This window comes from Pholcus phalangioides, unplaced genomic scaffold (genome assembly GCF_987345545.1).
Source record: "Pholcus phalangioides strain wild (caught in Gottingen) unplaced genomic scaffold, Ppha-v1.0 ptg000008l_1, whole genome shotgun sequence".
Lineage (NCBI taxonomy): Eukaryota > Metazoa > Arthropoda > Arachnida > Araneae > Pholcidae > Pholcus > Pholcus phalangioides.
Genome location: NW_028301601.1, coordinates 984,253 through 1,007,386, shown reverse-complemented (window position 1 = coordinate 1,007,386; position 23,134 = coordinate 984,253). Strand labels below are relative to the sequence as shown.

The following is a 23,134-nucleotide window of genomic DNA, read 5'->3' as shown; positions in this document are numbered from 1 at the left end:
TACATGTCTCGGGCAATAGATTTGCCCAACTCTGTCAAAGTGTCTTTTTGATTCGAGACATGATGGTCTATGTGAGTCAAACTCCAGGTCGGAATTGGCGCTATAAGATGGTAAATGCGTGGTTTTTTTTTAAATATTATCTGATAGTTTGACGATCTGTGGAGTTTGCAAACTGTCTTTAACTTGCATGAGTAAACATTTGTGAAAACCAAATTTGCATGAGTAACATTTGTGAAGGCCAAATTTGCATGAGTAACATTTGTGAAGGCCAAATTTGCGCAAGTAAAAAAAATCAAAATCTTTATTTTTAGGCAAAAAGCCTCTGCAATAGGTGTCAACAACAAATACGGTGCAAGAATAAAACAATAACAAATTGAAAATAATCATTTTACAAAAAACACTCTAAAAAAAAATAATAAATAAATTAATTAACTATAAATGAACTCTTCTGTTTGCAATATAATTTAAATGATTATGGTTAGTGAAATATATATATTGCAACATGTTAGTAATTGAAAAAATATATAATGTTTATATCATGTAGAGAGATTCAGTCCTCAAAAGGATCCCTAAAGGATATTATATCAGACAGCAGATGGAAAGGTGGTTTTGATTTTGTTCACAATTTTTGAGGAAAGCAATGGAAGAGGTTGTATGTCTGGGGATGAGCCTAAATATTTTCATCTAAAGGGATTGTAAGCGGAGCATGTCATTAGTACATGAGGCCGGTCTCAAATTCGTTGCAGTTACAATATATACACGGATCCTGCGAATTTAATTCGAGGATTCTCCCGTTTATGAACAACCTATTTGCACCGAAACGAATTTGCACGAGAGTTCTTTTGAATTTAAGCGGAACATTGTAGTAAATTTGCGCAAGTAACATTTGTAAATACCGACTTGTACGAGAAACGTTTGTAAATTATTACTCACGCGAGTAACGTCTGTAAATTATTACTCACGCGAGTAACGTCTGTAAATTAAAACTCACATTAGTAACATTTGTAAATACCGACTCCGGCCATTTAAATTTGTGGATTGTAACTCGTATGAATAATATAATTGTAACTTGCAGGAGTAATATTGCGTACTTGTAAGGAGTAATATTGCTTACTTGTAAGGAGTAATATTGCTTACTTGTAAGGAGTAATATTGCTTACTTGTAAGGAGTAATATTGCTTATAATAAATGCTTACTTGTACAAGTAATATTTGTGACTACTCGTTCAATGAATATTTGTGAATTCTCCCTCCCACGAGTAATATTTGTGAATACTGATTCGTATACTAGTAATTTTTGTAAATACTGACTTGCATGAGTATTTGTAAATACATTTCACTTTCGGGAGTACAGATGTACACAATTGCTTCTTGTGTGTACGAGTTATTATATCAAATGGAAGCCTTGCTGATAATTCTCTAAATTTTTGATACTAAGCTTTGCTTTCGAACAAGGATCGGGCATGAAAGATGTGTACGACGACTTCATGTGAAAATACCTTGTCTTGAATCATTGCACGAAGACATACTCATAATTTTAGTCTTAACTCCGAATAATTGAACAAATACGGATGTGAAGCATTGATTCTTATATGATGTTTATACAGAATCCCTCTCTTGAATTTCGAGGACCCCTCTCAGAGCAGTTCCTGGAGGAAATCTTTTCCTTTGCCATTTTTTTTTAAGCTTTTATTGGAACTTTAATGTAATTTCCCAGCAGGGTATGTGTATATTTCTTTGCGTTTCCGTCGTTCTTAAAGCAATCACCTAATCGATACGCGATTCAACTCTATATTTATCTTCCGCTTCTAAAAGAAAAAAATTCGATAGTTTTGAGTTTAGGAAAGACAAACTAATTTTGGTCCCGAAGTAAGTTTTAGTCAATCTCTAATTGGATTTCAGTTGTAGCAAAAAAAGTATTTTTCTGTCTTGATCGGAGTGTCTTCGGTTTTTAATGGGATTAGTCTCGTACCGACGATGAATTCTGTCTCGAGAGGGCGTTAGTATTTTGTGAACGTTTTTTCAGTCATTAGCCGTAGAGGATTTCAACTTCATTAGTTGATGTATTTTTAATTTTTGTGCGCTGTCCGTTTGGTTGTAGGGATCGGTTTTAGACGATGTGACGCCATGTTTGTAACGTGTTTGCGCGAATGAGAGCCCATATACCATTTGAGTAAAGTCTCTCCCCATAGTACAAGCGGACCTTCAACATGAAAATTCACAATCATTTGTCTTCATTCCAAAATAGGGAAGGCAGATGTCAGCACCAGCAAGAAAAATTAAACAACTCTCTCTGACACCAAAAACACTGGGTGCCCGTAAATAGTTTAAAGATTCATAAAAGGCATTGAAAATTTGAATGTGGTTTGCGAAAAATTTATTCTCACACGAGGAGAGATTTTTTTTTTTGGTACAGAAAAAAAAAAAGTCCAAATATTTGTCTATAGAGGGCGCTGCACGAAAGCGAATCGTGCGAATCAGACTCCTATAAAATGCAGGATGTGCGGTCAACAGAATTTTTTTCATTTTCTTGCTCTACTGGTGGTGCTTCATACGGTTTTCATTGATGTATTCATTGGTTGATTATTCATGTTTTCATTGGTGGATAAATCACTATTGGTGCAGTTGTTTTACCTCAGCCACGAATAATCGGCGGAAGCTTCAAGAATGTTTCGTTCTCAGAAGAGAGTGGAAAAAAAAAGTTTAGATCCAATCGTCAATGATTTGCGTTCGTGCAGCGCCTTCTATCGACAAAAAAATGTAACTATTTTTTTTCTATACCAAAAAATCTCCCTTCGTGAGAACAACTTTTTCGTGAACCGCATTCAAATATATCGCTTCCTTCGATTTGTATGAATTTTCAAATTATTTACCAATTTATGAGACATCCATATGTGTACGTTAGGGCTAGTCAGATATACGCACACTACACGTTCCAGCATGCACCGATTTGTTAGAAATTCCGGAAAAGGAATATTAATTGGCCGTTCAAGTATTACGTAAGTCCATTTTTAGCCATGTTTGACCCCCCCCCCCCTTTCAGCAAAATTTCGTCATCAGCTCTGCCCCTCTGAATCCTAACTCATATGTTCATAAAGGGTGGATGATGACGTAAGCATTATCCAAACCCCCCTCCCTGTTGTCATCAAACTTTAGCAAATCGGAACCCCCCCCCCCCAACGATGATGACGTAATACTTGAACGGCCCCTAAGAGTTGCACACATGTCTGGTCAAGTAGTTAGTAGCAGTAGACCTCCAGCACGATTCTCACATAAATACAAATATGTCGGCATCTTCCATTTTCACTCCTGCCGTGGAAAACAGGTGGCGGCACTTTTCCCGAACACGAAACACGCTGAACCTCACAAATACTCGGAAAAGAAATAGATACAGTCAAGCGTTTACACGCATGTTAATCCAATCGAGTCCGTCTCATCATAACCAAGAAATTGATTTCGGGGGCGTAAAAATTGTTTTTTTGGCAAAACAAAAATTGCTAATGTGTATACACAGTGAGTAGGAGCAAGGTTGATTTATTTAGGCGGAGTGCTTTAGAGAAAATTGCTCTCTCTCTCTCCTCTCAGTAAACATTACGCTCTCGTTGCCGTGGACAAGGAAAAATCCCCCGGCTTTTGGCTGTTACTGCTGGAAGATTTAAGCACTTGGCGATTTGCCTCGTTTAGACGAAAACTTCCCCCCATACTACTGTACTGGAGGAAGTTTTGTTTTCCCCCTGCCCGTTTTATCTGGAGATTTTCTACCCATTTCTCCTAAGAAGCTGCTACACACCCTCTTTTTCTTTTTTGTACAGTATGTATGGTTGAAATCTCCTCTAGGTAGTTCCTCCCATTTAGCAGGCTTTGGTATAGGCTACTACCACTTGCTCCCAGAGGAGATGTCATGTCCCCCATTTAGGGGAAGCAGTGGAGTAGATTATCGCTGTGGTGGTAGTAGTGCTCTCCCCCAACACACACACAACTGCTTTATTGCTGCGGGGGAGGGGGGAGATACCGCAGAGATTAGTTAAGTAAGGACGGTATTTACCCTCTTTACGACACATGGGGGACAGACGGACTTTAATCACGTCGGTTCTAGTGTGGGCTGTAGTTTTGCCGGTGATGTTGTTGAAGGGTGCTTGGCTGACGATGACCGCAGCCATTTAATTCTGTTGTTTCCTCTTTTTGCGTCTCGTGCATTTCAAATTTCGACTGTGATGATGGTTCTGGCACGTCGGCCATCCTCCTACCTGAAATCGAAATGATATCGGAATTATCTCTTTGCCTATTCAATCACTGTACACACAGTGATGTTGGAACTCGTGGTAAATGCAATAGTTGATTCCGCTTATAACATGTTCCCCCTTAGAACGTTTTTCCGCTCAGTACGACTTAATTTCGTGGTCCCAACTCTAATTCTCATTAAGATTTCCCGTTTAAAGCGTTTTTCCGCTTTAAACGTATTTTTTTAGAACCGTTATAAGCGGGATCCATTGTATTTTGTTTCTATTTAATTTTATGCCATTTTATTCGCTGCGCGTGGGTTGAAAATCTCTTTCAACATGATACTTACATAACCTGAAAATTCAAGCATTTGTCATATTTACTTCAAAATATGGAAGACAGGTGGCAGCACCAGCAAAATGCGAAACATGCACAATTCTGACACAACAAGTTCCGGCATCTAGAAAATTCCGCTGAGGAGTGTGTACGAGGTGCGTGTTCGGTTAAGTAGTTGCAGTGCATAGGTGAACATAATACTTGGCATAATAATGGCAGTAGTTTTTGAACATTCGTTTCTCAACAATCATTTTGACGTTGAGTACGCAACACATGTACAGAACATTCCAGCATGCGCAAAATTCTTAAGAGCAAGTGCGTGCAATTGAAGTCGAGGTCCTAGAAACCAATTTTAGGTCCGCTGTTTTAACACCGCCCCAAAAAATAATAGTAATTCTTCATCTCCAGCATTCCATGAAAATTCGTCCCTTACAATGTTTTCACTAACGCAAAGGCAGAAACTGCCATTTTTATATAACGCTATAATTTCAGGTTGAGGGGGGTGGACCCCAACCTTCCCCCTTTTTGCGTACGCCAATGCATACAACACAACTATTTTGACATCATTATTCACTTACATGAGAAATGATAAAAGGGTTTGCCTGTTTCAACAACTTGAAAACATGAGCGATAAAATTAAAATTGAGACGACAACACCTCACGTTCTTTTTGCTTGTAAATTGAGTATTAGCTTCAAATGTAAAATTTTCCTGATTGCTCCAGCTGCGATGGGGACGAGTGGCAAAGGTGGCCGGATCCTAAGGATTGAGAATTCAGATCACTTGAGCCACCAAGAACTTTTGTGACGCGAGCCCCTTAATAATTCATGAACATACAAAGCAATGCACGTACGCCACCACCACCCCCCCCCCCCCGCGTTATAACGAATTTATTATTTTCGAGGTCCGTCATCCCTAGTAACCCTTCATTGTTTTACCTTTTACAACCCCCTGAATCGCACTAGGTAGTAAATTGCCCATGGCGATAGACCTGAGTTGTGCTCGGTTTGAAAACAAAGAAGAAACCCTGAATCGGTGGGATGGAGTCTTGTTCCTGGGTTGTCGTAGAGCATAACTTGCATTCCGAAATTTTAAAATAAATAATACGCAATATAAATTCGAAAACTAAACGATATTTTTTCACTAGGTTGGGGCTCCCGTGCCCTCAAGAAACCCATTATACGACAATATTTCGAGACAGGCAACCCTAGTTCTTATGACACTTGGTTTAACACCTTTGCGATCTTGGACGTAATATTACGTCCAAACGCCAGTGGAATAAATTCAAACAAGTTCTGTGCGTGCTTTCTTTCCCATCTATATACTCGTGTTAATTTTATTCCCCAACACATATAATGTGTCTTTGTACGGGGTGTTTCAAAATTCGCGCACATCATAGTTTAAAATTTTTTTTAAATGAGTATGAACTTTTTAACAGAAAACAACGGATTAAGACTTGTGTGTGAATTGAGTATTACCTTTAATAAAAGTTTAAAACCACTTTGAACTTACTGTAAATGTTGAAAACGTCGGCTTTTTTTTACGGACACCTGGGCACATTTTTTTACCCGATTGCTCGAGACTTTACGAAGTCTGCGAGAGTTAACGTGGATATTGCTTTAACGATGGTAGGCTTGAGTTCATCAATCTCGTAGATGGATTATATTGCAATGTGTCACATTTTTAAGATAGCCCCAAAGAAAGAAAGTCCCGGGTTTACGAGTCCGTTGAAAGACGACTCAAATTCGCCTGTTATGACACGATCAACAAAAAATTCAGTTAAAATATGAAAACTTTCTTTTGACGCGTGTGACACTATCCTCTTGAAACCAGGATTGCCGTCCATCGCTGTTCGTCAGTGACATGAATTGAGTAACATTCAACGTCTGTGCAGACGTTGACATCAACAGTGGAATCGGAAAAAATAGACGACGTGATGTAGGCCCTTAAAATATATTTTTTTCTTTAATCATCTAAGGCCTGTTCATGGACAATATTAGGGTTTGTCGTTGGACTAATGCCAAAATCTTAAAAATATGACAAACTGCAATAATCCGCATATGATTTATAAACTCAAGACTAACGTTATTAATGCAATATATCAGACATTGCTCGATACTTCGTGAAGTCGGTGAGAGTTCATCAAGCAAAAAAAAAATGTGCCTATGTGTCCGGGGAAGAACGTCAATGTTTTTAACATTTACAATAAATTCAAATTTGTTTTACACCTTTACTAAAGGTAACGGATTAGAGACTTATGAATTGAAACATTATTTTCTGTTAAAAAGTTCATCGCTGTTTATGTAACATGAATTTTGAAATTTAAAAAAAACATTTGTAGTGTACAAAACGTATCATTGAAAAAAACATGAACCATTTGTGAACTATGATTTGAGTCAATTTTGAAACACCCTGTATTATATGCATGTAAGAGAGAAAGAGAACGCGTAGGGTAACAGTGGAAAGAGGGACTCTAAAAAAGAAACTCTCATCTACCTTATCTATTATACTCTTTTTCTGAAGATGCCATTCTCCATTATTACTACGAAGGTTTCGACAGCTGTGGCTGATGCAAAGATAAATCTGGGAAAGAAAATTCAACGGGCCTTTCGGGGAATCGAACCCCCGTCCTCTCATATGCCGGGTGAGCGCAATAGACAACAAAGAAAACGAATTCTCTCGCCTCAGACCTTCGTTTGCGCTGAACGGGGCCGCACATGGACAGCCAGCTCTAAACTCAGCTCGCCACAGAGAGCAAGTCCTCTACAACGGAATAATTATTCATTCGTTACACTTTCACTATGAGTTGAGAAAAAAACTCCTAGTTTAAAAAAGTTGATTGCAGATGGCAGCACTACACATAACAAGCAGTACACAGAAACAAGCTTCAGTGAAGGTTCAAAATTCATACACACACACTCCAACATGTACCAATTCGTTAGAAGTTCCGCAGAGGAATGTGATGTGGACGAAGTGCATGTCTTGTTTAGTAGTAGTAGCCCTAACTCAGTTTGTGATGATTCTCACCCCATATAGGGGATGCATTTCTAAAGACTTCCCAGAATCCATGCGTGAGCCATTCTACCTCCCCCCCCCCCCCTTCAAACGAAATGAAAATTCCCGTCATTTTCAACACATTTTAAAATAAAATGCTAAAAGCCAGAGCCGCCATTTTTATGTCTGCTCCTATGGGTGGTGGTTGTGGAGAGTAAAAGGCTCCTCCGCTCTGGGATAGGGAGAGAGGGAATTCCATATTTTATCTCTTATAAAAATGCTCCATTTTTATATTCCCTTGTTTGAGGGGAAAAAAAGGAGATGCACAGAGAGAGAAAAAGTCAACGTTTTCGCCGCCGCATCTTCTTACTCTTCTATCTCCTTTTATTTTTTTATCTCATGGGAGATAAAATAGAGATTCGGAAAAGAAAGATGTCGGCACAGACATAATGTTGTTTCTGCGTGTTGTACAAGGGAAACAAAAAAAATGGAAACAGTTCTAGGAGAAATATAAGAAAGAAAAAAAAGGAGCGCCGCTGTAATATCTTTTTACCGTGAGAACTGTTTCATCTGACAGCATTACATGCTGTACAAGGGGGTAGGGATGGCGTTATTTTCTATATTTTTAAAGCTCCCTTGACGCCCCCGCTCTCCCCCCCGCGCCTTTTATTTATTTTTTAAAAAATGCTTGCTTTTTTTAGAAATTCATTCACCACAAAACCTTACTTTTTGTGTCTTTTTTTTGGCTGTAAACAACGGCGTCGGCGCCGCATTAAAAGAATAAAAGATGGAGGCCGTGATTTTTACTCCTGTTCTGTTTGTTGGTTGCAGTAAATTTATTGTGTGTTGCTGCCCCCCCCCTCCTTTTTTTTTTTATTTAGAGCTGTATTTTTGCTGCATGTGATGAGCTTTTGTAAATTGACAATCGATGATACTTTTTTTTCACTTTTATATATTGAATCATTTACCGTAACATGTACATGGATCGATCGCAAGTGGTTTTTTTTATGTATCACTGTATGTGTGGTTTTCTGCTTCTATTTTTGCGCATGCGCGTGAAATGATTCTTTTATTATTTCTATGGAATGAATACAATTCATTAGTGAGAAACATATTTGCTGAGAATAACAATCCCGTGGTGAATTGAGGCTTTTGTCGCGTGGGAAATAAGGGCCACAAATTTCAAATCAGTGCACAGGGTGTCCCATAAATTCGTAAATAGTTTAAAAATTCATAAAATTTGAAGAAATTGGTAATTGCATGAAAACTGTTTGCGAAAACGTTATTCTCAGGACGGGGGGGAAGGGGGTTTATTGGTTTAAAAAAATTTGGTGAAATTTTTGTCGATGGAGGGTGCTGCACGAAAGCAAATCACAGAATTTTGCATACTTGAACCTTTTTTAATCTCTTCTGTGTCCAAAACGTTCGTAAGGCATCAGCCGGCGATTCGTGGCTGAGATGGAACAACTTCACTAATAACGCTTTACTCACTAATGTCGACATCACAATGGAAAGCCTTAGGGGCCGTTCAAGTATTACGTAAGCAAATAAATTTTTAGCCATTTTTGACCCCCCCCCCCTTGTCAGTAAAATTTCGTCATCAGTTCCTCCCCTCTGAATGCAAAAAAAAAAATTTTTTAATTGAAATTTTGGAAGAAAATACCTTTATGTGTGTTATTATAATCAATTTCTGTTAATTTCAATGTTATTTGAAGGCTATGAACTCAAAATTTATCTTTAATAAATTGATTGCGACCCACCCTTTAAGCCATGTAATGATAAATCGCATAAACGCCCGTGGCCCAAATATGGCCCTGGGGGTCATCTGATGCGGCCTGCCCTCCTCAAACCTAATTTTACAAAAATGAACTCAGCAGCACATTTACAGATCGCTTAAATGATCCGGGATAGTTCCAGAGCATTTAAGCTGCCCGTGGTACATTTTCAGATCCCTTGAGTGACATATGACGTAGTTTTAGAGCACTTAAGTGGCCCTCCAGTGCGGTTCTATACACTCAAATTACCGGCGACCCATTCTCAGATTATTTAAGTGATCCGCGGCATATAATTACGGATCACTTGAGTGATGCGTGGCACAGTTTCAGAGCACTTAAACGACCCGGACACATTTCCAGATCACTTGGATCCGCGAAATATTTAGAGATCATTAAAGCGGCTCCGTAGGGCACTTATCAATGGGGGAGGGGATGTTACTTCAAGTGCCCACAAATTATCGAAAGGTTTTTCTCGTTTTCGGCGCACCGAGTAAGATGCCATTAAAAATATTTCATATTTTCATAAAGAGTGGTTGATGACGTAAGCATTATCCAAACCCCCCCCCCCCCCATTGTCATCAAAAGTCAGCAAATCGGAAACCCCCATCGATGCTGACATAATATCTGAATGGCCCCTTATGTAAGCGCCGGTAACAGGAAATTTCAGAAATTTCAGAACTCATTTTATTGTACTTCGATTTGCATATTTCCAGTGACTTGCTTTCGTACACAGCAACCCCTTTATCGTCAAAAATTTCAACTAATTTGCTCTTTACTGTGCCAAAAAAAAAAAATCCCCTTCGTGAAAATAACTCTTTTTTTGCGTGAATTGCATTCAAATATGCCAAAATTCGTTCGATTTTTATGAATTTTTAAACTACTTACGAATTTAAGGGACAAAACTCTGAGTATAATTACCCTTTGTGCGTCCGTCCATGCATCTTTGACGCTGGTCATGCGGACGTCATTTCCAAGTCCCCGTTCGTGCATTTGGTCGATCCTCGCCTTACGTCGGCCCTGGTCGTAAAATTGAAATGACAAAGTCCACTGATATAAAGAACTTTTTCTGCTTTCGTCAAAAAAAAAAAAGTTCGTAATTAAAACGCACTGTTTTTCAAAAGTCTGTCCTTTTCGGAGTTAGACATTTTCTCGAATTTCTAGAGAAAAAATAAATAAGAAAAAAAAGCTGCAAATGACTTAGAACTTTGAAAAAAAAAAAATTTCTACAAACTTTGGGCAATATTTCTATGCATTTTCGAAAGAATAGCGCGTATATTCACAAAAATATAAATGTTTTCTACATAAATTCCAATTTTTTTTTCATCGCAAAATTTTTGCTTATAACATGACGAGTTTTCAATCAGTTTGTACGAAATTGGTAGAAAAAGCATGATGCTATATCCTATACATGAGATTACCTATAGAAATTTCAAATGTGACAAATCATTTTTCAATGAGTTGTGAATATTTGTGGTAAATGATTATTAATTGCGCACGCGCAAGGAATGTAAATTTTATTTTTTTTCATGATTTGATTGCCAGATATATATACAGTATAGTGCAACTTATATGAAAATTCCAGCTGAATGTCGTTAAAATTCCGAAAGATATACGCGATATCGTGAGCGGTAATTTCGAAACGTGCTGAAAATAACTGAATAATGAGAGATTTTCCCCAAATTGTGGGAATACGACTATTTGTGCTGTTATTTCATCATTGACTTCATTTTGACATCATACACGCGTTATGCTGAAACACTTCTCTTGCATAGCATCAGACACGCGTCTTCGCTCATTCGCATAATGCTGTGGGCTTGTTCTCGAAATAATCAAATAACAGTGCCGTAATAATGTGTCCGTGCGGCGTCAGGGTAAGCTCATGCGTGAGACGGCCTTTAACACATGATCCATATGAAATATCCGGGAAAGGCACAGATCATGTTACTGTGCAACAAAAATTAAGATTCAAAAACGAATCGTACGTAGATTTTTATTTCTATCCAGCAATGCCCTGGGTAAAAGTCCCCCTCCCCTCACAATCAGCAGTTTCTCTAACTCTTTCTCTCTCACCACATCAGTTGTGAATCGCTTAAACCGTGGCTTTTCATCGGAACTATATCAATAACAAAGAATCGTAGTTTTAAGTCCCAAGCAGAGATCTGATTACTCCTTGGCGATTAAAATTTAGGAGTAAAATTACCGGGAAGTCGACACATCTTTTTATGGCCATCGTATGGAGGAAATTGGATTTCTTCGAGGTTCATTTTACCCGGGATCTTACATTTAAAGTCATTATTTTGGGGCCTTCCGGCGGTTCTCCTTTGATTTTCCAGGAACCAGATAATTCGAAACGTTTCGTGGGAAAAAGAGAATCAAAACAAATTAAGCGAAATCATTAAATTCTTAGAAACTGTTCTCCCAACCCACCTACTTTGCATCGATCCCTGGGACAATCCACCCTCCCGATTTTCTTGTGCGGAAAATTCATCGCCAACAATTCGCCGCAAAGCAATTCAACAAAAGGAAAGTTCATCGCAACGCCATGTATCGACATGACAGTTCACCGATAGGCAAATTCACCTATTCATCGGCAAAGTGGCATAACGATTTAGGTAGGTAAGCGAGTGAGTAATTGATCAATTGAGTCAGAGTGTTAGTGAGCGAGCAAATGAATGAGTGGGTTGCTCACTCTTCAATCGCTCACTTATTAGCTTATTCACTCTCTTGCTCAGTCCAATCGCTCACTGGTGACGAACAGTTGTCGGTGAATTTTCCCAGCTGTGATTTTTTCGTCGTTGAATTGGTTGTCGATGAATTTTCCTATCGGTAAAATTGCTTAGCGGTGAATTTTCCTTTCGGGAATTGTTAGCGGGGAATTTTTCGCTGGTGACTTGTTGGCGGGGAATTATCCTACTATGGATGAGTTGTTGGCGGTGAATTGATTGGCGGTAAATTTTTTTATCAGTGAATTGCGTGGTGGTGAAACGTTCCTATCGGCGAATTGTTGGCGGGAAATTTTCCGATCGGTGAAATGATTTGCGAAAAATTTTCTGTTTGGTGAATTGCGATGGCGGTAAATTTTCGTATCGGGGAATATCTGGCTGTGAATCATTTCTATCGGCGAACTGTTGGCAGGGAATTTTCCGGTAGGGACTTGTTGGCGGTGAGTTTTCCTATGGATGAGTTGTGGGCTGTGAATTTTCAGATCGGTGAACTGATTGACGGTAAATTTTTCTCTTGGTGAATTTCGTGGCGGTGAATTGCGCGGCGGAAAGTTTTCAGATCAGTGAATCATTCCTATCCAGCCCGTCATTTGGGGGGGGGGCTGTTGCCCCACCCCCTTGCTTTTGAAAATACACTAAAAATGGTATATATATATATATATATACACACAAATATATACATACATTGAGTACATGTGCTTTGCCAAAAAGTTGAAATGACGGCCCTGTTCCTATCGGCGTATTGTTGGCGGTGAAATTGCATAAAGGCAAGTATTCAGATCGGTGAATCGCGTGGCGGTGAATCATTCCTATCTGCGAAATGTTGGCTGGGAATTTTCCGGTCTAGACTTGTTGGCGATGAATTTTCTTATTGATGAATTGTTGGCGGTGAATTTTCCGATCGGTGAATTGCGTGGTGGTGAATCATTCCTATCAGCGAATTGTTGGCGAGAAATTTTTCGGGTGTCACTTGTTGATGGGGAATTTTCCGATCAGTGAATTGCGTGATGATGAATCTTTCCTATCGATGAATTGCTGGCGGTGAATTTTCCTATCGGTAACTTGCGTGGCGGTGATTTTTTCATAAATTCCCAATTTCTCTTTCGGGCACGTGGGTGGGAGCCGATCCTTTTGGCCATCAATTACGTGTATGAGAGTGAAACAGAAGATGGCGTCACATACAAAGTACCTCTTGTATATGAATATGCACATATTATGTTTGTAGGACGTCGCGCACGTACATGATCAGAAGTGGCCTATTGTCTCGGGAATGCGCGGGCGTTTCGTGTAGGGGGAAAAAAATAACGGGCCAAGTAGGTTTGTCGCCAAACTTGAAGAACTCACGAAAACAAAATAAATCGTAACATACATATGGGGCACAAAGCTCGCACGCCCAAATGAAGTGGCGCGTCTTTTTTTTTCCTTTGTTTGGCAATCATGTTAATTGGTTTTCGTTGCTGCTGAACACTAAAACATTCCACTTCACTGCATTCGGAACCGACAGACGCTGCTTCGTGTATGTTGTGCGGATTAATTGCAAGTTGTACGTACGACTGAACTCTGACTATTAACTTGATCCAATAACTTTTAAGGGTGGGTCTCGCCCATTTTTTTTACGTCTTTTTTACGGAAACGAATTTTTTTTTGGATCTCGTGACTGCTGTACCTTGATTTTGGATCGTTTCCGAAGGGTCCGTGGGTCTCACACGACATTATTATTTCAGTTAATTACTGTTATCACTTTTTGTGTGACTCGGTGGTTGTTTTTTTTTTGACGAATTATTGTTTTGCAGGTCCGGTGATAGTTTACGGCCCGTCGAACACGACGGTCATCGCTGGCTCGAGCGTCACCCTCCGCTGCGACGTGTCCGGCAACCCGGAACCGCACGTGTCCTGGCAGAAGAGCGGCCGGAGCCTGCAACACGGCGGACAGGCCACCTACAGGGTACTAGCCAACGGCTCACTGAGACTTGACCGGGTCGGTCCCGAGGACGACGGGCTCTACCACTGCATAGCTAGGAACTCTAAAGGAATGGCCTATTCCACCCAGGCTAGGCTAAAAGTCGAAGGTAATGTTTAGAGTGCATATTTTGTTTCTGTTCCGATCCATTTATTGTAGTGTTTATTAGTTTTTCTAGACGTTTTTGTGCCCTTGCCCTCCCCCTTTCGACCACATTTCTCTTCTCGGGGGTCCTTCTAAGTCTTTATAAATAAGATCGATCTCCATACTCCTGAATTTCATTTCGTACACCGCCCCATGTATAAATTACATATGCACACACTCAAAACAAAATAATTGTACAATTACCAAAAAAAACTTACAATTGCAATAAATTTACAAAATTTACACGGCAGCTCTCAAACATCGCCGCCACTTGAACTGGTGCCTGGTAATATACTCTTAGACTAGAATTCAGTGGACTTCCCTCTTGTGGACGTTCTGTGTAGGGCCGTGTCAGCATCATGGATCCCCATGCAAACTGTTCTTCTATTGGCTCTGTAATAAGCTGGAAATAACAGCTACCATATTTCACGAAAAAGTTTTATTTCTTCACATCCAAAAAAATTTTTTAGAAGGTCTCTCGTGGGGGGCCCCCTTTAGCCAGCTACCATGGCTCCACCTTCATTTTCACCTGTGCCCCCAGAATACCAAAGAGCACAGGTTGAGAACCACTGGTAAGTTATATACGCAGGGCCGCGAGTAGTCAGCCGAGACAAGCACGCATTTTGATCCCCCCCCCCTTCCGCGTAATGGGAAAAGAGCAGTTGAAAGGTGAATTTGTCGCTTCCTCCTAGTTCAGCGCCCTGAACACCTAATCCGCCTGCCCTCCCTCCAGTCGCGGCCCTGTATATATGCGTATTGTACTGTCTTTTTCCTTTTCAACCATACACAGGTCCTATCGATAAGTCAATTTTAACCGTTGCCCCCGTTGAGAGACAGGTACTCCCTAGCACTGGGAGGTTGTAAAAGACGCCACTAACTTTTTTCATTTGGATAGAAACTGATTGCCACTCCCTTATTCCCACCGAACTCGGATGAGAATTCGTGTCCTAATCATCCCCAACACGATTCTCACTGTCTCCAGTCCGTGTCCTCGGAGACATTTGGTGAGAACATCGGGAGACGTGATGAGAGTTCCGCGAGTAAGCTCAGCCGTAACGAAAATTGCTTGATGGTCTTCGGTCATTTTATGTTTGGAAGAAGCTCGGCTCCTTTCTACTACTCTATGCTGGAGCCCCCCCCCCCACCCTCTTTTTTTCCGCTTCTGGCTGCACTTTATATCATTTTAGCGTGTCATTGCACTTTTAAACGAGAGCTCTCTCTCTGGCAATTAAGTAAAGAGCATCATCAGCGCTTATTTGCTTCGCAGTTCGGGTTCCCCGCCTGCATCAATATTTCACCTCCGGGGGAGCGCCTATCTCTCTACCCTATGAAAGTGTCGTTGTTGGTGCTGTGCTCCTTTTCCCTCTTAGAAAAAAAAAATTATGTACTTATACGATGACACGGTGAGTGCAGCAATGTCCTGTTCGCACTCACCGCTGCGTTAACACAAAAGTGATGGAGGATCCAGCGGAGAATAATAATAATATTGGCCGATGTTTTTTGATGATTTGTTTAATGAAGGGAATGGGAATTGCCTTTTTTTCTCTCTCTCTCTCTCCGATTCTGAATAGATGCGTTTTTTCGTGTGAAATTGGATTTTTTTATTCTCTGATGTGTTTATCGTCATAATTGTGTTCGCACCGTCCTCTCACGACTCCACCAGTTGGTAATTCCAAGAGTAAAGCCCTAAAATTCCAATTACCTGTTTGTTTTGGTTGAACTTCTGCATCGAATGCGACTTTCTCATTGAAAAGGATCATAGGGAAAAATTGTATTATTTGTTGGTATTAGTCAAAAATGTCAGTATTTAACTAAAAGTTGTTCATCACGATATGCAAAAGTTAGTTAACATTAGAAAGTTCAATAATTCACGGCGTAATGTACGTAGAAGGATAAAAATCGACACACGTGCTGGAAATGACATGGTAGGGGATATATGGAAGAGTTAATTGAAACGTAAAAAATTTACAAAAAAAAAAAAACCAACAGATGGCACTAGATAGTAAAACATGTTGCTTATTTATTTCTTAAGAATACCGTTTTTGGTAATAGATGTTGAAAATTCTAGATTTCGTGATCGGATGAAGCGCTATCTGTTGGTTGTTTTTGTAATTATTTTTAAGGTTTCAATAAAATTTCGCGTGCCGTTTTCGGTATGTGTGGGAATTCTTATCCGTCTACGTACATTATTCCGTGAATTACTGAACTTTCAAAATGTTAACTGACTTTTAACCCTGTATTTGTAGTCTAAGTCGCATTTTTGTCACATGACATGTCTTCTCTATCCGAGGACGATGTCACTCTCCGCTATCCATACGAAGGTTTTAACAGCTGGCTGATGCGACGATGCATTTAGGTAAGATAGAAAATTCAACTGTCCTCTTGCGGTGAATCGAACCTACATCCTCTTATTTGCCGGGCGTGTGCCCTAGACCACTAGACTAAAAAAGAAACGGATATCTCAATCTTTCCTTAGAGCTCATGTGCACTGAACGGGACCCCGTATATGGACCTAATTCAGGCCAAAGCTCACAATTGCGATACCCCGCAAGGGCAGTTGAATTTTCTATCTTACCTAAATATATCTTCGCATTAGCCAGCTGTTAAATACCTTCGTACGTCTGCCCTTTATAGCTCCACGTTTCCACTTTATGCAAAAAATGAAGTTTTGCTTATAGGATACATATTGTTCACTATATTTACAGCCTGGGTCACGATAACGTTTGTGGAAAGTGTCGGTATTTTACTCGAAATACATATTCTGCTTGAGATACTACTGTTCATTTGCTCTATATAGCTCCAGCCCTGGTCACTTAGGCATTATTTCAAAAGTGGAATTTTACTTGAGACACATCCTGTTCGCGATACTTGCAGCCCGAGTCGCAGTTCCGTTTGTCGCAAGTGAATGTATTTCATAGTATGCATCTGCTCATAGTTTATCTGCTCACAGTCTGGATCGCCGTTTTATTTCTCTTATATTCTGTGTTTTATTTGGGTCTTAGGAATATATCCGATAACGATATTTACAGCCTTGGTCGCAGCTTTATTGCTCAAGTGTGTGGGTATTTTTCTTATTTCATATCTGCTTCAAATATCTCCAGCTTTAGTCTCCTTTGAACCAGTCAAAAAGAAAATTTTACTTGGGATGCATCCTGCTCGCGATATTTATAGTCTGGGTCACAGTAGTTTGTGCACTCTTTACTTGAAATGCGTCTGCTGGAAATAGTATTTTTGAAACCTGTGTCGCAGTACTGTTTTTCGCAAGTGCATGTAATGCACACTCAAAACACGTTCCTGCATGTACCGATTCGTTAGAAATTTCGCACAAATGTGTAGGAGGTGCATGTACGATTAAGTATGTAGTACCAAACACCAACTCTGGCCATTTCTCTTATATTGCAATTTACTGCCTATAATGTGATGGGTTGGAAATTAAGGTGCTGTCTATCGGTGGTCGCCTCAAGCTCGTTAGGGAAAATATCTTATCTATGTCCTCCTTGAGGTTTAAACCTGGGACTCCGTGACAGCAATTTTCACGGTGGCAGACGAGCATCTTGCCACCACGCCACTCGGGCGCTGTATGTAGTACTAGTTCTTTTTGTCGCAAGTGAATGTATTGCTTAGGATGCACTTGCTTCCTTTATCTGCACACGATCTGGAGGGGAGTCACCGTTTTATTTCTCTTATATTATTCCGTTTTTATTTGGGTTTTAGACTGCAAATACCGCTATCGGATGTAATCCTAGGTCAGTTTTATTACTCGAGTGTGTCATCGTGTTTCTTATAAATATCTGCTTGAAATATCTACAGCCTTGATCACCTCTGAATCAATCAAAAGTGGAATTTTACCTAGGATACATCTTGCTCGCTATATTTGCAGCCTGGGTCGCAGTAGTGTTTGTGGAACGTGTCGGTATTTTACTTGAATTGTATCTGCTCCAGCTAGTTTTCACAACCTGGGTCGCCGTTGCATTATTTGAAAGTGCCGGTGTTCTACTTGCTGCATCTTAAATAAAACCGGATGTAGTTTCTCGAGATATTTGCAGTCTGGGTCGCGGCTCTGTTTGTCGCAAGTGCATATACATAGCGCTTAGGATATATCCGTTTTCGGTGTTTAGAGTCTGGGTTACCATTTCTCGTAAATTCCAATATTTTTCTGTTTGAGCTTCAGGATATATCCGATAGCAATAGTTGGTCTGGGTTGCTGTTGTGATAGTTGCTAACCATACACAGCCCTTGTGCTCGCAAATTTCAGTAGTTTATTCAGAATATTCCTTCTCATCCCAAAATATTAGTCGGTACTACCGGCGTTTTTTTTTTCTTTCTCTTTTCTACTGGTCTTTAATAACCGCTATTTCAATTGACATCCATGAATTGGTCTGAAATATTTTAAGACTGATATGAGTGTGTGAAAAATAAATAAAAAAATCGCTCGTATCCTTCCTTGTCTGCATCCACTTCTTTATAACACACCCCACTTTTCGTATAATAGACACCGAACTGACTGACACCCCTGAAAACCTTTCTTATCTCTCTTGTTTCGAATAGCGGAAGATTTTCAAGAAATGTCATTTTGAACGATTTCTTGTTCAGAACCAGGGACAAAAATTCCCGATTCCGCCAAAAATATTACGTGAGAGCATATATACTATAAATCCGGTGCTTTTTCCTGTTTTTTGTGAAGTATGAATTGAATTTCCTAGCATGAGAATGTGACTCGAAAAGATATTTTTCCGGTCTGGTGAAGAGAACTACATCTAGTACAGAGAGTCGTATCGCGATCGATTCCTGGAGAACTCGTGGCCTTTACACTTGCACATATGCATGCGTATAATGCTTTTTCACAAAAAAAAAAAAAATGTCGACTATGCGTGAAACGAAAATTTCAAGAAGGGGAGGAGTTTTCAGAGAGTGTATTGCTTTGCTTTTTGCTTTGGATCTACTTTTTTCTCCTGTCGAATAGGAAAGGTTTGAGTAGCAGTGAATTTTATCGCGATTGTATGCAGTTCTGGTCGACATTTATAGCACTGGAAACGTCTACATCGTCATTCTCCGCTCCTGTGAGAAAATGATAGCACACTGTTAATTGCCTCGTAAGAGTATGCCGGGGCTGTAGTTGGAGACAAATATCGATATTATACATAGTATGCCTCTACTCGAAATTTTTACATCCTTTATAAGTCAGTGATTCCCAACGTGGGCGTTAACGCCCCCTGGGAGCGATGGAATGTTCCAGGGGGGCGGTATGACATAGGATTCTATGGATTAGATTGCGTTGGGGGGCGATGGGACAAAAAAGTTTCTGAAGAAGGGGGTGATGGAACAAAAAAGGTTGGGAAACTATGCTCTAGGTCATCTTTATATTAATCAAAAATTCCGGTATATCATTTTTGATACATATGCCCGAAATGTTTACGCAACCTATGTCGCACTACGATATTAAAATATCGATATTTTACTTGGTGGGGACAACTGCCCCGTTCGGCAAAAATTAGGAGGGGAGGGGGGGGTGGCAGTTTTAAGTGTGAACAAAATACCGTTATAAAATTAACGAATTTCAAAATTGTGGGGGCGGTAAGAATCCTAGTTACGACCCTGGGTATATGCTTGAAATTTTTACTCGGCCTGGGTCACTGTCACACTGAAAATGTCGGTATTTTGATTGGGATGCATCTGCTCGAAATGCTCACACAGCCTGGGTCGTTATCGCATTACTGGAAATGTCGGAATTTTAATCGGGATGTATCAGCTTGAAAAATCTTCTCACAGCTGGGCCATCGTTATATTACTTAAAATATTCTGCATATCACTCAGCGTGTATCTGCTTGGAACTTTTTTAAGAAGCCTGGATGACACCACATGACATATTTTCTTGTCTATAAACAAAATATCGAAAAGTTTCCGGTCCTTTAATTGCTTCTGCAAACGTTACAACTGGCGTTGACTGTGGTTATCATCTACAAACTTAAGAGTTTTTATTTCTTACTTTAAACTTAGAGCTTTTCTTTTTTAACTTGCTCTGAGACACTATGACTCGAACCGTGCTCGGCAAAATCTAACGCTTTTACTTCCGAATTTTAAAAGATCATGAAAGCATCGTATTGGCTATTCTGAGAAGAATCTAATTCCAAGAAGTATATTTGGGAAATCCGATTTTCCTTATCTGAAAAGGCGCTTTTTTAAATGGTACTTGATGCTGGCTTCTGAAAATCTGTCAAGTTGTGTATGTTTGTGTCAATGTCACTCTTTTGCGGCTTGATTTTGTATCAATAGATTCGGAAGTGGATGAGAAAGACCGCCATGTTTATTCCTTTGTTATATGAAACAGTCTATAACACCAATATGAGAAGATTCATTTTTTGAAATCGATCTAATGCGACGAATTTGAATGAGACCGCAATGGGAAAAAAGTAGCCTCTTATGAGAACTTTTTCTATTTTTTATCTAATAGTCTTGCTATTCAGAGACACAACTTCCATTAACCATGTGTATTTGAACAGTGGTGAGGGCATGAAGAGATACTGAGAAATTGAATTTTCTGGATGTTTTGCCGAAACTGATATTTGGAAATAATCAAACAGAAATCGGATTTAGACCATAGACTTAAGATATAAATAGACCGCGCACGCTATTCATAAAACTTGTCGAACGTGAAGAAAAGATGAGCAGTATTGTCGGGGAAAGAACAGGTTCTGCGCTATTACATTTGGCGCGTTTTCGCAGAAGCTAGGATGTTGCTGTAACGAAATTTGACTCAATTCGATCAAGTTGATGAAAACTTTCCTTCATTTTTTCAATGAATTTCACTCATTTTTATGTGAAATATTTAGGGAGTATCAGATTTGAAAAAATAAATTCTATAAAATAAACAAATATTGGGAAACGGAACAACGTATATGTTGTAAAGCCTAATTCATTTATATTTTTAAATATTCTCTTCATTCACTTTGTCGCTTTTAATTTCGAAAATTTATTTATACTAGGGGTTATTAAAACAAAAATATATCTTTCCAGAACATTACAATTACTCTATATACTCATAATTAATGTATAATTAATTATAATGCATCATATTATGTTATGTAATGTAACACATTCACACTCATACCATATTCAGTCATGAAATAATATTCAAACAATAAGAAAAAGTTTCATTTCTAACATTCCTGAAAAACCTTTTATAACCTCATCACACAAAACTGTAAACACTTACATAATATTTCAGGATTAAAATATATTTTACTCAAGAAAATTACAGAATCTCATCATCAATTTCTCTAAATTATAAGAATTAAAATTCCATGTAGAGTATATATGTAATAATTTAAAGTGTGTATATATATATATATATAATATTTTAGGATATAATATTTCATATATATAACATAATATTTACACATGTCACATATATATATATATATGTGACATATGCATACTTTTGGAGCGAAGAGATTACATATGTTAATCTTAATTTAAGGTATTAAATCGTTTTTAGAATGATTCTTTTTCAAGATAACATCTGAGGTACACAATATATGACTTCAGGTCTTAGTACAAATATTGACTCAAAAAATCAATTGAATAATTAATTTTCTTGTTTGAAGCGGCAATTTCACATACAACAAACATAAATTAATGAATAAAAAAAATTCTTTTCTGTAATAGTTTTATGTCAGGTGTGAAGAGGGGTAAAAATACTATTATTTTTAGAGGTTGTTATGCATTTTTATGCAAAACTGCAATTGTCTAGGGGGGGGGGAAGTTTTCCTCACATTCTATTTAAATAGAATATTTTTCATAAATTTCTCCTTCTGAAAAGCATATTTTCTTCCAAGTTGAGCAAAACTCGAATGAACTCACTAGCTCGCCAAATCTTGCGGAGACGTATATTTCAGTTAAAACTTCATAAAACTCACAATTTCAATCATTTATTGCCAAAAATTCTATTAAAACATTTAATAATGATTCATGACATTTGAATTTTACCAAAACTTGGAACTTTAATTGAATTAAATCAAAAATGGAGTCGTTAAAAACTGAGATTACGTCAGAAATCCATTGCATCGTCAATTTAATATTCCAATTTTTAATTTATAAGAAGAGGAATAAGCAAAAAAGTATTCCCTTGTGAAAGGACACTGGTCCCCCTTTCCTAAACCGCTCAGAACATCCGAAAGCTGCGCAAGTGTTGGCCATTCTAATCAAAAATAAGACAGCGCGTGTAGATCGTCATACGAGTAGCCATAAGGAAAGCATTGCCAGCGAGATTCCCTGACCAGCCTTTCGACCGGAGTCACGTGACTCCGGATCTTTGCTTCACATTGTAACCCCTCGCGCGCACTCTATAGTATTATTACTCTGTGATTTAGACAAATCACTTTTCTTTCCAAATATCAGTTTCGGCATAACATCCAGAAAATTCAATTTCTCAGTATATTTCGGGTCGAAAAAATACCATCTCTTCATACAAAAACGCCAACTGGGTGGAAAATTGCTGTAGTTAAGGGAGGCTGCTATGTCCCCCCTCAGCGCTTCACGCTACTAATGCGTGTTATAAGGAATTGAAAAGTGTCTCTCTAGTGTATTGGTTAGCGCATTCTTGCCCGGTATGCAAGGGGAATCTGGGTTCGATTCCCGGAGGAGACAAATCCCTTTTCTTTCCAAATATCATTTTTGGCATAACATCCAGAAAATTTAATTTCTCAGTTGTAAGGGAAATTATGCTCTGCATACTATTGTTGGACAAAGTGAGAAAACAAGAAAAAAAAAATTTCAATGCTAGCGCGCGCGCACACACACACACACAATCACCATTTTCGTTTTTTTATATGAAAAAAATGTGAAAAAAGTACGCTGATTTAAAGGGAGAAAAAAGCCCCATGTGAATTTTCCGAACGTTTTAAGCGGAAATAACAAAAAATTTTAATGTTGTATCCGGGAAAATTTAACATTATCAATTTAAGAAAAAAGTTAAATTTACGAA

At 38.9% G+C, this 23,134-nt stretch overlaps 1 protein-coding gene across 2 annotated transcripts in view; it reads left to right on the top strand.

Annotated features, from left to right (window-relative positions):
- The window catches only part of LOC149083475 (tyrosine-protein kinase transmembrane receptor Ror2-like), a 115,176-nt gene that overhangs the window by 43,645 nt on the left and 48,397 nt on the right, over positions 1-23,134 (top strand). Inside the window, exons 1-2 of one of the 2 annotated variants that reach the window (XM_089233994.1) lie at positions 13,538-13,590; positions 13,841-14,116. In XM_089233994.1, the coding sequence (XP_089090120.1) occupies positions 13,566-13,590; positions 13,841-14,116 (301 nt within the window). In that variant the 5' untranslated portion in view covers positions 13,538-13,565. Of the gene's footprint in view, positions 1-13,537; positions 13,591-13,840; positions 14,117-23,134 lie in introns of those variants that run through there. The other variant, XM_089233993.1, reaches the window with a different exon arrangement.